The sequence below is a fragment of the Sesamum indicum genome, linkage group LG6 (genome assembly GCF_026168435.1).
Source record: "Sesamum indicum cultivar Baizhima isolate 11 linkage group LG6, ASM2616843v1, whole genome shotgun sequence".
Lineage (NCBI taxonomy): Eukaryota > Viridiplantae > Streptophyta > Magnoliopsida > Lamiales > Pedaliaceae > Sesamum > Sesamum indicum.
The window spans coordinates 6538355-6552022 of NC_142662.1; the positions used below are offsets into that span (position 1 = coordinate 6538355).

The following is a 13668-nucleotide window of genomic DNA, read 5'->3' on the forward strand; positions in this document are numbered from 1 at the left end:
TTTTAATTCACATACTTATATATATGTATAATAATTGGTGAGGCGGTGGCAGCACATGCCACTGCCCACCTTTATTTATTTATTATTATTATTTTTTATATATTTTATACTTTTGATAATTACCATTGTGTCCTTCCTAATTTCCTAATTAGTATAATTTACTTTCAAATATTATAACGAATTCCAATTTAATTCATTCAAGTTTTATTATATCCCAAATTCAGTCTATAATTTATTTACTAATTAAATTTAAATTTTTAATAATTAACAATTAGTCTTCCAATTACATACAAAATTCTACGAACGTCACACAAGATTTCTAAATTTGAGATTATTTGCTAGTTGTTGAAAAATTACTTCTAATTAATATAATACAAACTTGAGCCATCCAATTTTTCTTTTGGTTTTTTCATAAGGTGTTTTCAAGTTGGGTCGAGACTACTTCCGACTCTAGTTTGTGATTGTTGTTGTATAAAAATATTTGCACACGATAAGGTTTAAATATGAAAATTCTTGCTCAATAATCAATCTATACATATTAATGCAATAGGATTTTACACCGTTGCCCTGACCATTGGAATAGCTTGAGCTATCCATTGCATGCTCCCGATTCTAACTCAAAACTCAACAATGAAAAAAAAGCAAACAAAAATGGAAAATCTGCTGCATGAAGTCTAAGAGATAGCATGATTAACACCCCTTTCTTTATTTTCATTTCAAACATGAAATAAGGCAAGAAAAAAGGGAAAAAAGAAAAGGCCAAAAGGGCACACAAAAATATGAAACTAAACCACTTTAGGGAGACTGAGATGAACATCTTCCGATCAGTAGTCTAATCCAGGGGAAGGGGGAGGAGGAGAAGAAGGAAAAAGATAACGATGTTGGGTATATGATGAATACCAGGCTCCAACAAATATTACAGACTCTCGAACTAAATTAGAGATATCATTGGGGTTTGAAAAACCCGTATACAAATTATTACAGATCTATGAATTACAAAAATAAAGAATCATAATAATACACAACTTAAATTAGAGATCTGAAATAATATCACAATATAAACAAGGGACATAAACAAGAATCTCAGAAACAAGCTCAGACAGCCAGATCCAATGGTGAATGGCCAAAACAACAAACGGCCAAAGGTAATCTCACGGTTGCTTTGAACCACAGAGCCATAAAGGCTTGTAAAAGCAAAGTCACTAAGGCAAGGCCACGAAGGCTATTAATTAAGCCAGTACCACAAAGGGTCAGATCATGAAGAACTAATTCAGAGAATAGATAGTAATAGGGAGATTAATATTTTCTTTCTTCGGATTCTAAAGAACCAGAGCAATACCAGTCTTTTATAGAGATAGGCCATTAAATGGTCGAAGAAAATAATTGGGAAAAGGAGGCGGTGGAGGAGTATCAAGAAACGACGAAAGAACCCAGAGTGGCAGAGAGAGAGAGGACAACAGTCAGGGATTAGGGTTAGGGTTATGAGAGAAAGTTAGTATTTAAAACAGTCGGACCGAGTCAAACCTAATGGATTGAATAAACCGAGTAGGTCTCCCAAAGTGGAGTAGGCTTAGTGTTTAAAGCCATCCAGTGAGATGGGCCTGGACCATTTGGGTTTAGGCCACACTTTTATTTACAATTTCCACCTTGGACCAAATCCAAGATGGCGGATCTTAAAAGACTTTCATACGGAGCCCTGAGAGATACCTACAAAAAAGACAGGAGACAAGACAAAATATGCAGAAAAAAATAATTTATAACATAACAATGTCTCTAATGAAATGATACCTAACATCGATATGTTTTACTCAGTCATGAAAGACTGGATTTTTACACAATTGGATTCTTAATAATTGGCTGTAAGAGAAAATTGTAAGTTTTTATTTAGAAAATCGATTTCTTTTAATAATCCTTCAAGCCAAATAGCTTCTTTGAATGCTTCAATTGTGCAATATATTCAGCTTCAATAGTGGAAAGTGCAACAATATGTTGAAGTTGTGATTTCCAGCTAATGCATGCTCCACACAAAGTAAATACATAAGAGGTAGTTGATTTTCTATTGTCTCTATCATTTTCATAATTAGAGTCCACATAGCCAACTAATTTAATGACTAAAAGGGACAAGAGGTAGATGATTAGAGTCCACATAGGCAAAGGCTGTCTAATGACTAAAAGCCAAAGGACAAGCAAAAGGGACAAGAGGTAGATGATTCTCAAATCAATTTTCCTGTTAAGGTAGGATCAATCTAAAATTGAACACGATTTATGTCCACTGGATTAATGGATAACTCAGACAAAAGGCTAAGACATGTCTATATAATCAGATACATAGAAAACAAGACCTCGATGACCATGGAAAATCACAGGTGGAGGACTGAAATTCGTCAACCATAAAATCATTTCGAGAGCTATATATAATCTAACAAATTTGCCAAGAGCCAACTTCATCCACAATCAACGGCAGTCGGCCCATAGAACATGGTTTTAGTGCTAGCCTAACCATTGATTAGCATTAAGAATAAGTGAAATCAGCAAAACGTCACATACATGACTGCAAGAACAAGTGCAAAATGTACAATTCAATTGTATTCACACATTACGAATCAGATACATATGATAAGCTTTAAAGAATGATTGAAAAATATAAACTAAGGTAATTAGTCACCTGGGGATACAATGAAAGTGCCATCTTCTTCATCTTTCCCAGAAGTTGTAGAGGCATTAGAGCCTGACAATAGAAAACACTTGAATATTTCCGTCATTTTTGTAATAGAACCACAAGGCACCAACAATATCATATTTAATTCACTGCAACCAAAAAGACAAAAAAGAACCATATCTAATTCACAACAATTTGTCGACCGCAAAGTTTTCTTTAACCAAAGATGAAAATAATAGAAAAACACATCCATGAAAACAGGAAAATGAAAAGCAGAAACGACAGTGAACATCCTTTCAAAGGAAAATTAGAGATAATGACGTAAAGTCTTGTAAACAACACCACTTCGATTGTGGATATTTCCAAGATTTAATGTCTCCACAAGAAAACATGGGGAAAAAAAACTAAACAAAAAAAGGGAACCGGTTATTTCATCAGACCAAGAAACCATGCGGTACAATGTACTCGCAATTGCAAATCCTACATAACAGAACTAAAAACAAGAAAGTGGGTTCATATTCGACACCTCCCTAAAAAGCAAGACGCGAGTAACATAAGGAATTAAAAGCCAAAGAATGGTGGAATCTCCACGCAAAACTTCAAGAAAAAATTCAAAACCACACGGGGCGGTTAACGGAAAATTTTCAAGAAACCCCAAAAAAACACCAGCCACATATAATGATTCGCTAACAAAGTAAAAGTTGCTATTTCACTAAGTAAGGCGTACAAATTCTAATAACAATTCTTAAAGACTGAAAAATACAACAATATGTAAAAAGCGCTCTTTCACTTAAAAAGTTGTTAGTGTCAATATTTTAAAAAATGTATGTTCATTTGAATCTTATAAAAAAGTCGATATTATATTTCAAATTATAGATATAATATGTATAATCTTGCGCAATGTATTATCTTGTATATCAGTAATTATATATATTGAAAATATAAATATTACTATATAATATTTAAAAAAAAAAAAGGAGAGTAGGATTTGAGAGGAGAGGGTCCGAATGGGATGGGATTTGGAGCAAATTATAGTTATAAATATCTTAACAAAATTTCTCTTGCAATAGCTCATCGTGAGGAAATATTTATTAAGGTATTTATAATTTTAAAAGGGTATATATAATTTTTCAAATAAGGATGAAATATTTGTAATCAAGACAAACACAAAAAAGCCTTTTGTAATTTATCCTTCATTTTAATAAGAAAAATACATCTCCTAATTATTATTTAAATTACAAAAACATATTTGAGATAGTAGTACGGCACACGAGAAATTATAAAAAAACTCAATTGTTTCTGTTCATAAGCTCGCGAGGCTTTTTTTATTTCTTTTATATATATATATTTATTTTTAAATTTTTATATATTTAATTTTATATGTAATATTTGATCAATTTTATAATCAAAATTGACCATGTATTATAATTATTAATCAATATTTTATATATATTTTTTTATTTTTAAATTTTTATATATTTTAATTTTATATGTAATATTTGATCAATTTTATAATCAAAATTGACCATGTATTATAATTATTAATCAATATCATATATTTTATTTTAGATAATAATAAATTATGGTACTTTTATTTATACATTTAATCTTTATACAAAAATAAATTTAATCAACAACTTACTAAATTATAATATTTTTTGTAATTAAAATTATTATTTAATATGACATTATATAAATTTTATGTTATATTTTAATATATGTTTGTATTACGTTATACTTTTTTAAAATTGACAAGTAATTCACTTATGATTTTTTATCTATTTTTGAGTTTATATTTATATCAGGATACATGCTATGCATTATGCAATCTATTTAATTATTTATAAATTTATGTCAAAATTTAGTAATTTCTATGAATTAATCTAAAAATAATGATAATGATAATAATAGTGATGGTTGAATAATTTTGATTATTATTTTATTATATATTTAATGAGATAAAAAAATTTAATCAACACTTAAAATATTTTAAAATCTGGTCACCCGACTCACATCAAATATAAATATATATAAAACTATGTCCATAAAATCATATCGGACAGTTTGATTTAACATCACATGGCCTAATTCTATAATACACCGACTTGAATTATTATTCTTTTGTTCCAAGTACGATATCTTAACATCTGTATATCGAATAAGTCTAAAACTTTACCAAGTGTATTCTTCTGTAAGTTTGATCATATCTAATGGTCTGGTTTGAATTTTAATGATCCGACTAACCCATGTTGTTCAACAATGTAAGATGATAGTCACATCAATGTAATACTAACATTTATAAATATATAAATTTACTGCAGATTGTGAACATATATTAATGTCAACTATAAAATATTTTTATGTATTTTAATTGCATTATTTTAGATAATTGATACTTTTTAATAACTTTAAACTGTTCAGTATGATTTTTTTTTTTGTACATTTTACTAATTATATTACTATATTACTTATAAATTTATGTAAAAAATTGGTGATTCTCATTATTTAATCTAATAATAATAATATTGTATGCATTATACAATTTATTTTATTACTTAATGCAGTCAGTTGTCCAAGTAAATATATGTCAAATGCGGTTTTCCTCATTGGGAGGCTCTTAAATGGTTGCTACAATACTTGAATGGTTCCATAAATGCTAGGATAAAATTTACTAAGTGTGCTGAAGGTGTGAACTTAGTCGAATTTGTTGACTCTATATGTAAATGATAGGGATAGTAGGAAACCTACTACTTCTTATGTGTTTAGCTTATGTGGTGCATACATTGGATGAAAATCTCAACTTCACTATATTGTTGCATTATCTACAATAAAAGTTGAATATATTGCTACCACATAAGCTTTTAAGGAAGCCATTTGGCTTGAAGGGTTAATAAAAGAAATTGGTTTCTTAAAGCAAAAAGTCACAATTTTTTCACATAGCAAAAAGTCATGTGGCCCAAATCCCTGGGCCCAGCCCATCCCACTGGATGACTGGGATTGGTCTGTCTTATGATGCTTGGCCCATTTATCCTGACCCAGCCCACTAGGTCGACCCGCTTCCTCCCTTTTTTGAATAGTTCTGTCTCTTCCTCTCTCTGTCATAACCCTAATCCCTTTCTCGAAGCATCGTTTCGCTCAATCTTTTCTCTCACTCTTCTTTCTCTGATGTTGGGTCTCTTTCGCCGTTTCTTAATTTTCTCTTCACCGCCATTTATCCTCGATCTTCTTCTAGTATTAAATGGGTTGTTCCTTTATCTATAGTTGGCTTCAGTCTGGTTTGTTACCAGAACTTGAAACCCTTCTCCTCTCTCTAATCTCCTTCTATGTTCTTTAAAGTTCTTCGTGAACAAGCTTTAGTGGTTGACTAATCTTGTGTGGATCTAAGTCTTTATGGCCCTAGGTTAATATAATAGCCTTTGTGGCTCTGTGATTCCAAACAACCGTGAGCGTGGGTTGTGTCCTTGGTGGCTTTTGGATTTACATTGACTGACTGGATCTACCCTTTTGAGCCTTGTTCCTGTAAATCATTGTGATCTCCTACCCTTTCTCTATTATTTTAATATTTACTGTATTTTTAGTTTTATACTTGTATAGATCTTTATTTTTATTCTATAAAATTGTTGTATAGAGGGTTTTTGTACCCTATCAAAATCTATAATAATTGATAGGCCTGTTTTTGTTCTTTAGGTTTGGTTTAGTTTCTGCAGATTTATACCTAACACAATCATAGCATCAAGAGACTCATTCCTCAATGCCATTTAGAGTAGCATTCATAGTTTTGCAAGAAGTAGAGGAATTGAAGGCAGCTTGGTTTGGCAACATTGTGTTTAAACGATGGAATCATACTCCGATGGATCTGAAATTGATTAATTTGGAACTCCATCAACAAGCACAGTTATAACGCCAACAATCAGCCACAAATAAAAGCGCCATAAATTGTGATTTCTATTATATCCTCCATTGTTTTTTTCTTTTCTTGATGTTTACTCGTGTATTTTCGAAGGGAAAAGTGATGATTATATTACAGGTTTGGTGCTTGTGTTGCAATCAATTTCGAATGGATTTTCAATACTATGTTCTCAGAAACAAGTTTTGAAGTAATAAATATCAAAATCTTTTGATCAAAACTTTTATTTCCTTGGCTAAAAAAATAGTCTTTACATTAGTATTCTAATTTACAATAGGCAAGACTAGTCTCTACAACAAAGAGCTCCAAATGTCCTTGGACTCGTGTCAAGATCATCTTTAACAAAAAAGGTCTTTTCTTGTGCTGAGATCATCTTCATTAGCGTTGTTCCTCGACAGATTTTTTCTTGTGTCGAGATCATCTTCAACAGCATTGTGTCGTATCGTACGACATGTCATCATGTAAGCCTGAAAAGATAAACAAAAGGCAAAGAATGAGAAACCATATGCAATCTATCTATACTCGTTAATTAAGGTCGAGGGACTCGAAGCCCGTCACTGATTTGTCACGTGTGCTTGCCTAAATAACCTCGTACCCCCAAGAGTTGTGTGGCTAAGGTTAATGTAGAAAATTTAAATACTCTACTGAACACACAATGTACTTCAACAACATTCAAAACCAAATGCCAACTTATGTATCTACGTTGTTGCTCTCTCTCCCTCTTCTTCTAACACAAAAAAAGTGACCAATGTTCCTATGTGTTTCCGCTTTGTCAACTTCTCCCTTATTTGAAAATCCAAAAAGTTGAAAAGCCATTGTATTTTTATTTGTACACTTCAAAATCCGAAAGTCTGCTTTGGTCTCTATAAAATGTCCAAGTTCTCACTATTCTAATTTGAAAAGAACAGGTACATGAATTTTTTAAGCCTCCAAGAATACAATGGATGCAAATTGAGAAGAATACCTCTTTCGAGAACAATACTCCAATCTTTTGGCAAACTTATTCCTAATTTATTCAATATGTTGGATTTGTTTCAAGGGTTTGCTTTTGCAGAATTTTTTAACATCATATATTTAAAATTTTGTACAAATTTTACTAAAAATCACATCATGTCATGTTATTGACATTTGACTTTTAAAGGTGTATCATAATAAAATTTGTTGGAAAATCATTATTATACAAATCACAACTTATTTATTTGTGAACTTCGTTAATGAAACATCACATACTAAAATACTGACAGTTGTCTACATGTCAATTTGATTCATTTATTTCTCGAATGCATGTACATTTGTATTGATAAAATCATCAGAATTAATACGTCATTTTTCAAGTGTTCTCGATAACTGAAAAAAACTTACATTCAATCGTCAAAATGTGGAAAAGGACAGATGAATTGCTTTTTTGAAATGATAAAAACTGCTTTCTTATAAAAAAAAAAAAATTGAATTGGGACTTTCCAGGAATTCTGAAGCATTTATCCAAAAGCAATTAAATGAATGCATCTCACAAACTACCAATTATTAGGTAGGTCTTGTATACAAAATTTTGGATACAAAAATTTGTGCACTAGAAGCTGATTTGGGAAGAAAAAAATTTATCAAAAGAATATCAATTCATTCAAGCATGTTTTAGACAAAAGGAAAAACAAAAAAAAAAAGAAAAAAACGAGAGAGAGAGAGTAAAATACTTGTGGTAAGTACATGTTTTAGAAAATGAAGGCATTTAACAAGAAAAACAAATTTGTAAATATAAGATTATTTAGTTGTCAAAATTGCATGTTGCTTCAAAAAACATTTCTCAAATTTGAGACATAATATTGAAGAAAGAGTTCTCAAATCCCTTAAAAAAAATTAAAAGTGGCATGTAGACAACCATCCTATATTTTGGCATAATGTTCCATTATCGAAGATCACAAAGAAATAGTTTATGATTGTATGGTAAAGAATTTCTAACAAAATTTTCTACGATACACCTATAAAAGTGAGATATCAAGGAACATGACAACATGATTTTCTGTACATCCATACAAAATGATAAATAAATGGCATCAAAAATTGTAAAGCAGACCCATGAAAAGAACCCCACAAAATGAATAAACCACGAGCAAATCTACAAAAAGAATGAAGTTTTGTTCTTTCGATTGGCATTCAACTCTACACATGCATCCTTCATATTCTTAGAAGCCTTAAAACATACAACAGTGATAACGAGAACACTTCACAGAATCACAACAGGGGTTTAGATTTTGAAGTTTACAAATTATAAAAACAATGGTTCAACATTTTCTTGATTTTCAAATGTGGGAGAAAAATCGACAAAGTAGGATGAAAAGGAACGAGGATCACTTTTCTGATAGAAAAACAAGTCGAGAGGAAACCATAGATACAACGGTTACCATTAGGCTCTAAATGTTATCAGAATGCATTATATGTAGCGGCCAATATGTGTTTCAGTTGAGTGTTTAAATTTTCTACCTAACCTTTTGATTTCCACACAACTCTTAAAAATATAAGATTACTTTAGTTTGCACAAAATTGACAAACCAAATTCAAGCTGAGGCCCTTAATCTTACAAGAACGAGTATAGATACAGTCAAACAAAATGCTTGTGACACATGGTATTGAAAAGTGATTTTTCGAATAAGTTTATTCCAGTTTATAATTGTATGCTATATATGTTGTGGCAAAGAAAATCAAATATTGCATCCGCATCCTATAATATGCATTAAGAACATAGATAATCATTCGGGTTCCACAGTGTAACCTGTGACTCATAAGAGTTGACCAAATACAATGAATTAACATGACATAAAGCAAACATGCTATAAAGGCAGAGCTTCTAGTAATACCTTCCAAGTATGTCGATATCGGCTAAATGTGAGTGATAACTCATAATTCATAGTGGAGTAGAATACCACAACAATGACAACCCTAGATAGAAAAGTACAAAATTTCAACAGAAAAATTGGGGAGTAAAGCCCATAATCTTCAGAGATACCCAGCCAAACACACCCAGGCCCACGCAACACAAGCACACACAGCGATAGAGCAATGACTTGCCAATTCACACAGAACTTAATCTGAAATAATTATACAACAGTCGAATTTAGCTATTCACGAATGACAATTATGTTAATCAAATGACATGAAGAGGAAGTTGGTCAAGCAATCTGTTTTAATATTCTTTAATCCTAGAAGGGAAGATGAAGTCATATCTAGAAAATCGATGTCTATAGGTAACATATGAACAAAGTAACAAGAAGCCTCAATCTGATGTATAACATTAAGAAATTTGCACATGAAGCTCCAGACCTCTCTTTGTTTTCATCAAAAGCATTTAAAGAATAAAAAAACATAAGTAACAAGCATAGAGTGACTAGAAGACTCACACAGATAAATCACACAAGGTGTAGAAAGCATTGGAAACTTCGGGCTGAATCCAGAGGCCATTGAAAGTCCACACTGGCATGCTACGTTCCATGAAACGTAAAATCCTGGAAAGAACAACCAGGAAAACAGCATGAACAGACGCAGTTGGCAAGGACAAGTGTCTAAACCAGTATGAAATCCAGTGAATCTTAGAAAAGAGATGTGCCAAAAAGTAAAGAGTTACTTCAGGAGGATTGTTAGCGGGCAGTAGTTTGAGTACAGACTCTGTCTAGCCATAAGTAGCTTTAAAAATCCAAGGAAGGTTAAACAAATGTCATTAAAGCCAAAAGAGGGAAATAGGATGTCAAAAGAAACATACAAGGATATAAAGTAAAGAACTTGGGACTCCCAAAAAAACAAAACCGAGATTAACTTACTATGAAGAGAAAGGTACCTCTAATATTGCCTTCTATTTATGAAAACTTTCCAGAGGATTTCTAATTTTACCAAGTCTTCAGAATCAAAATGCAGATATTCTGAATACTGAATGCTTATAGATCATAAATGTGAGCACCCTTACACTTTCATTCCATCAACAATTTTATTATCTGCTGCAGACTGTGAGGACCGGCATCTTCAGCCAAAACATATTCTCAGGCAGGACATCTCAGGTTTCAAAATGAGGCAATAGGTCCAACTTCATCAGTAGCTCTGTATTCTCTATTTGATATCTTCCCATTCTCAGAACAAGTTACCACGCATGACAAACTCTAAAACTTGTACAGCTCTAGGAAAACCCTTCATCCAACCGTTTAGCTTTGCTTGTCTCAACATAAGAAAAGAACCTTCATTGGGTTCACAGCCATCCATGGCCATGTGTTTAAAAAGAGAGATGATTTCCCAAAACAACCCTCTCATGAACATGGCTTTCATTATTGTATTGTAAATAAAAATATTAGGAGCAATTCCATTCTCACGCAATTGGTCTCTAAGATGAAGGGCAAGTGAGATCTTGCCTCCTTTACAAATGCTATAAATGAAGCAACCATAGGTGCCAACATCCGGCTTCAATTTCCAGCTATACATGTCCCTTGAAAGCTCATATACCAGTAAATCATTGCCTTCTCGTATGGAAGCTCGCATTAGAATATTATATGTAGTCGTGTTAGGTGAAACTCCAATTTCTTTGAAATAGTTGAACATTTTCTCTGCCATTCCAAGTAGTCGATTCTTGCATAGGCCAATAAGGAGAGTGTTAAAAGTGATTGTATTAGGTGGTGGACCCTTAATCACCATGGACTCCACAAGGTTCAAGCATTCCGTGATTTTCCCAATTTTACAATAATACTGAATCAGACATGTTGAACTCACAGTATCAAATCTTATTCCTTCATATTCCATCCGCCACAAAATCCGCCTTATCATGGATGAATCTCCCAGTTTACATGCAGCAGACAGCATAGTATTGAAGGAAATCAAATCAGGCCCATTGGTAGGCCAGTTGGCACTGTCAAATAAGGCTAGAGCTTCATCCATGTGTTCCTCCTTGCATAATCCCTTCAGGATTGTGTTGTATGATACATTAGTGGGTCTAAAACCGTTCTCCACCATACTCTGCATCATGGATAAAGCTTCTCTCGCACCGTCATTCAAGCACACGGAATGCAGATATATATTATAAATGACATCATCAACAGCGCAGTCCCTTAAAATAATGTCCAGCAACAGCTTATTGGCAATCTCCACCTTGCCCCTTTTCAACATGCCTCCAGCCAAAGCGGCATGAGTATACATGTCAGGTGACAAACCCTTTTGATCAATAACTCGAACAAGATCACCAATTTCAACAACCCTACCTTGATGGCAAAGTTCCCGGAGAACTATATTGTATGCAACCAAGTCAGGATCACATCCTTTCTCTTCCATCCTCCTCAAAAGGCTTAGCGCCTCATCGACTTTCCCATCATCACAGAGAAACTTTACAACTACAGTATAAGTTACCAGACTAGGCTTACAACCAACATTTTCCATTTCATCCAACAAATGAAAAGCTTCATCCCATAGCCTTTCCTTACTAAAAGCATAAACCAAGGCAGTATATGAGTAAACAGATGGCACAAAACCCTTCTTTTCTAACAAACCGAAAAATGCTAAAGCAGCATAACTCTGCTCTGACTTACAAAAAGTCCATAGTATGGGATTGTAAATACATCCTCCGCAAAAGTATCCCTTCGTCAATAGTGCCAAGAATACCAAATATGCCTTTTGAACCATCCCAGTTCTACAAAGGCCCTGGATTAAGGCACTTAAATCATACTGACTCGGGCTGCAATTGACATTCAACATAATTTCAAGCACCAGAGCAGCATCCACCACACTTTCTACTTTCAACAGCTTCTTGAACAACTTCGACAAAATGGTGTAGGATGGCCAAAACCCAGTTGCCACCATTTCCTCCATGACCAAAATTGCAACTTTCAACGCGCCACCAGAAATAATCCCATTCAAAAGCGTCTGATAAGTCAACAAATTCGGAATAGGCCCTGATCTTTTCATCCCAATATACACCTCAAACAACTCATCAAGCACCACATTTCCCGACCTGAAATAGCATCTAATCATGGAATTATAGTCGTAAACAGTCGGTTTCCCCGGAATACTATCCCTCATGAAATTCAGCGTCTCAAGAGCTTTTTTTATGCTACCTGAGGTCGCGTGCCTCTGCATTCTCTGCTGCAGCTCACTATAACCACATAACTCCGGCGCCACGCTATCGTCTGATGAAAAGTCAGCATCTTGAGCAGCACAACAAGAAGTGGAAACGCCCATCAAGTGGGATAGAAAAGACAATCTTTTTCTTGCGGGTAAGGAATACAGGGTGCAAGAATACATTCTTCAGAAATGCAAGAATTGCGGCAATCACCCAATAAAGTTGGCGGATTAACTAATTGAAACTGCATCACATTAGCTAACTCTTTTTTCTTTTCTTTTTTTGTCAATGCAAAGAACATGTATAGGTATATTTAACTGAAAATTAGATTGAGTTTTGATTGTACATATTGAAAAACAAAAAAGGAGCTCTCGCAAACTTGAACAAATGAAACTGCTGGAAAAATTCCTTTTCTTTTTCCCGCCACTGTGGACTGAGAAGGAAGACATAAACCCTAGCGACTGCATATGCAGAAAGAAAAACCCTTTGCTGAGTCAGAGTACGACGACGTAAAAGGTCTTAGTTTAGGAAGGCGAGTTTTTACTTGATTTTCTCCCTCCCTTGTACTTATTCAATTTTCAATTATTATTTATTTATTTATTTATTTTGGTGAGCAAATGAGAAATACACGAGTTGAATCAATTAAGAAATATAAAATAAAAAAATTATAATAAATTAATATAACAACAAAATAAATACGCATACGTTATGTGAAACTCGATCCCGTGACCTCAAACTAAATTATGAACTTATATTATCTATTAATTGATTAAAATATTTTTTCATACATTTATGCTATTTTTTAAATCAATTTATTTTGTCGATTATTTTCTATTCATACATATTTAAAATTAATATATTTTATTAATTCTAGTTAATTAATCATTTTATTTCTTACTTAATTAAATACAGATTGATAGTCATTATAATTTGCAAATTCCAAAAAGGATTATTTTAATATCAATTCTATTTATGAAATAAATATAATACCAATCCAATCCAGAGGTCGTGAATTAAAAT

The 13668-nt window shown here is 32.8% G+C and overlaps 1 protein-coding gene and 1 long non-coding RNA gene across 16 annotated transcripts; both read right to left on the reverse strand.

Annotated features, from left to right (window-relative positions):
* Positions 1-865: 865 nt before the first annotated feature.
* LOC148787672 (uncharacterized) lies at positions 866-3319 on the reverse strand. Its single transcript, XR_016065779.1, has 2 exons — positions 2666-3319; positions 866-1707 (listed from the first exon to the last, which is right to left on the reverse strand). It is a non-coding gene; the product is annotated as an uncharacterized LOC148787672 (long non-coding RNA).
* A 3438-nt stretch (positions 3320-6757) lies between these two features.
* LOC105164800 (uncharacterized) lies at positions 6758-13180 on the reverse strand. Of its 15 annotated transcripts, none has more exons than XM_020694408.2 (4): positions 10519-13180; positions 9959-10063; positions 9419-9500; positions 6758-7033 (listed from the first exon to the last, which is right to left on the reverse strand). In XM_020694408.2, exon 1 carries the CDS (start codon positions 12828-12830, stop codon positions 10680-10682), a length of 2151 nt encoding a protein of 716 aa, XP_020550067.1. In that variant the 5' UTR covers positions 12831-13180; the 3' UTR covers positions 6758-7033; positions 9419-9500; positions 9959-10063; positions 10519-10679. The 15 variants fall into 15 exon arrangements, with proteins under 15 accessions (XP_020550067.1, XP_088738261.1, XP_020550066.1 ...); XM_088882135.1 differs by having other exon boundaries at positions 9419-9649; XM_020694407.2 differs by having other exon boundaries at positions 10393-13180.
* Positions 13181-13668: the final 488 nt, after the last annotated feature.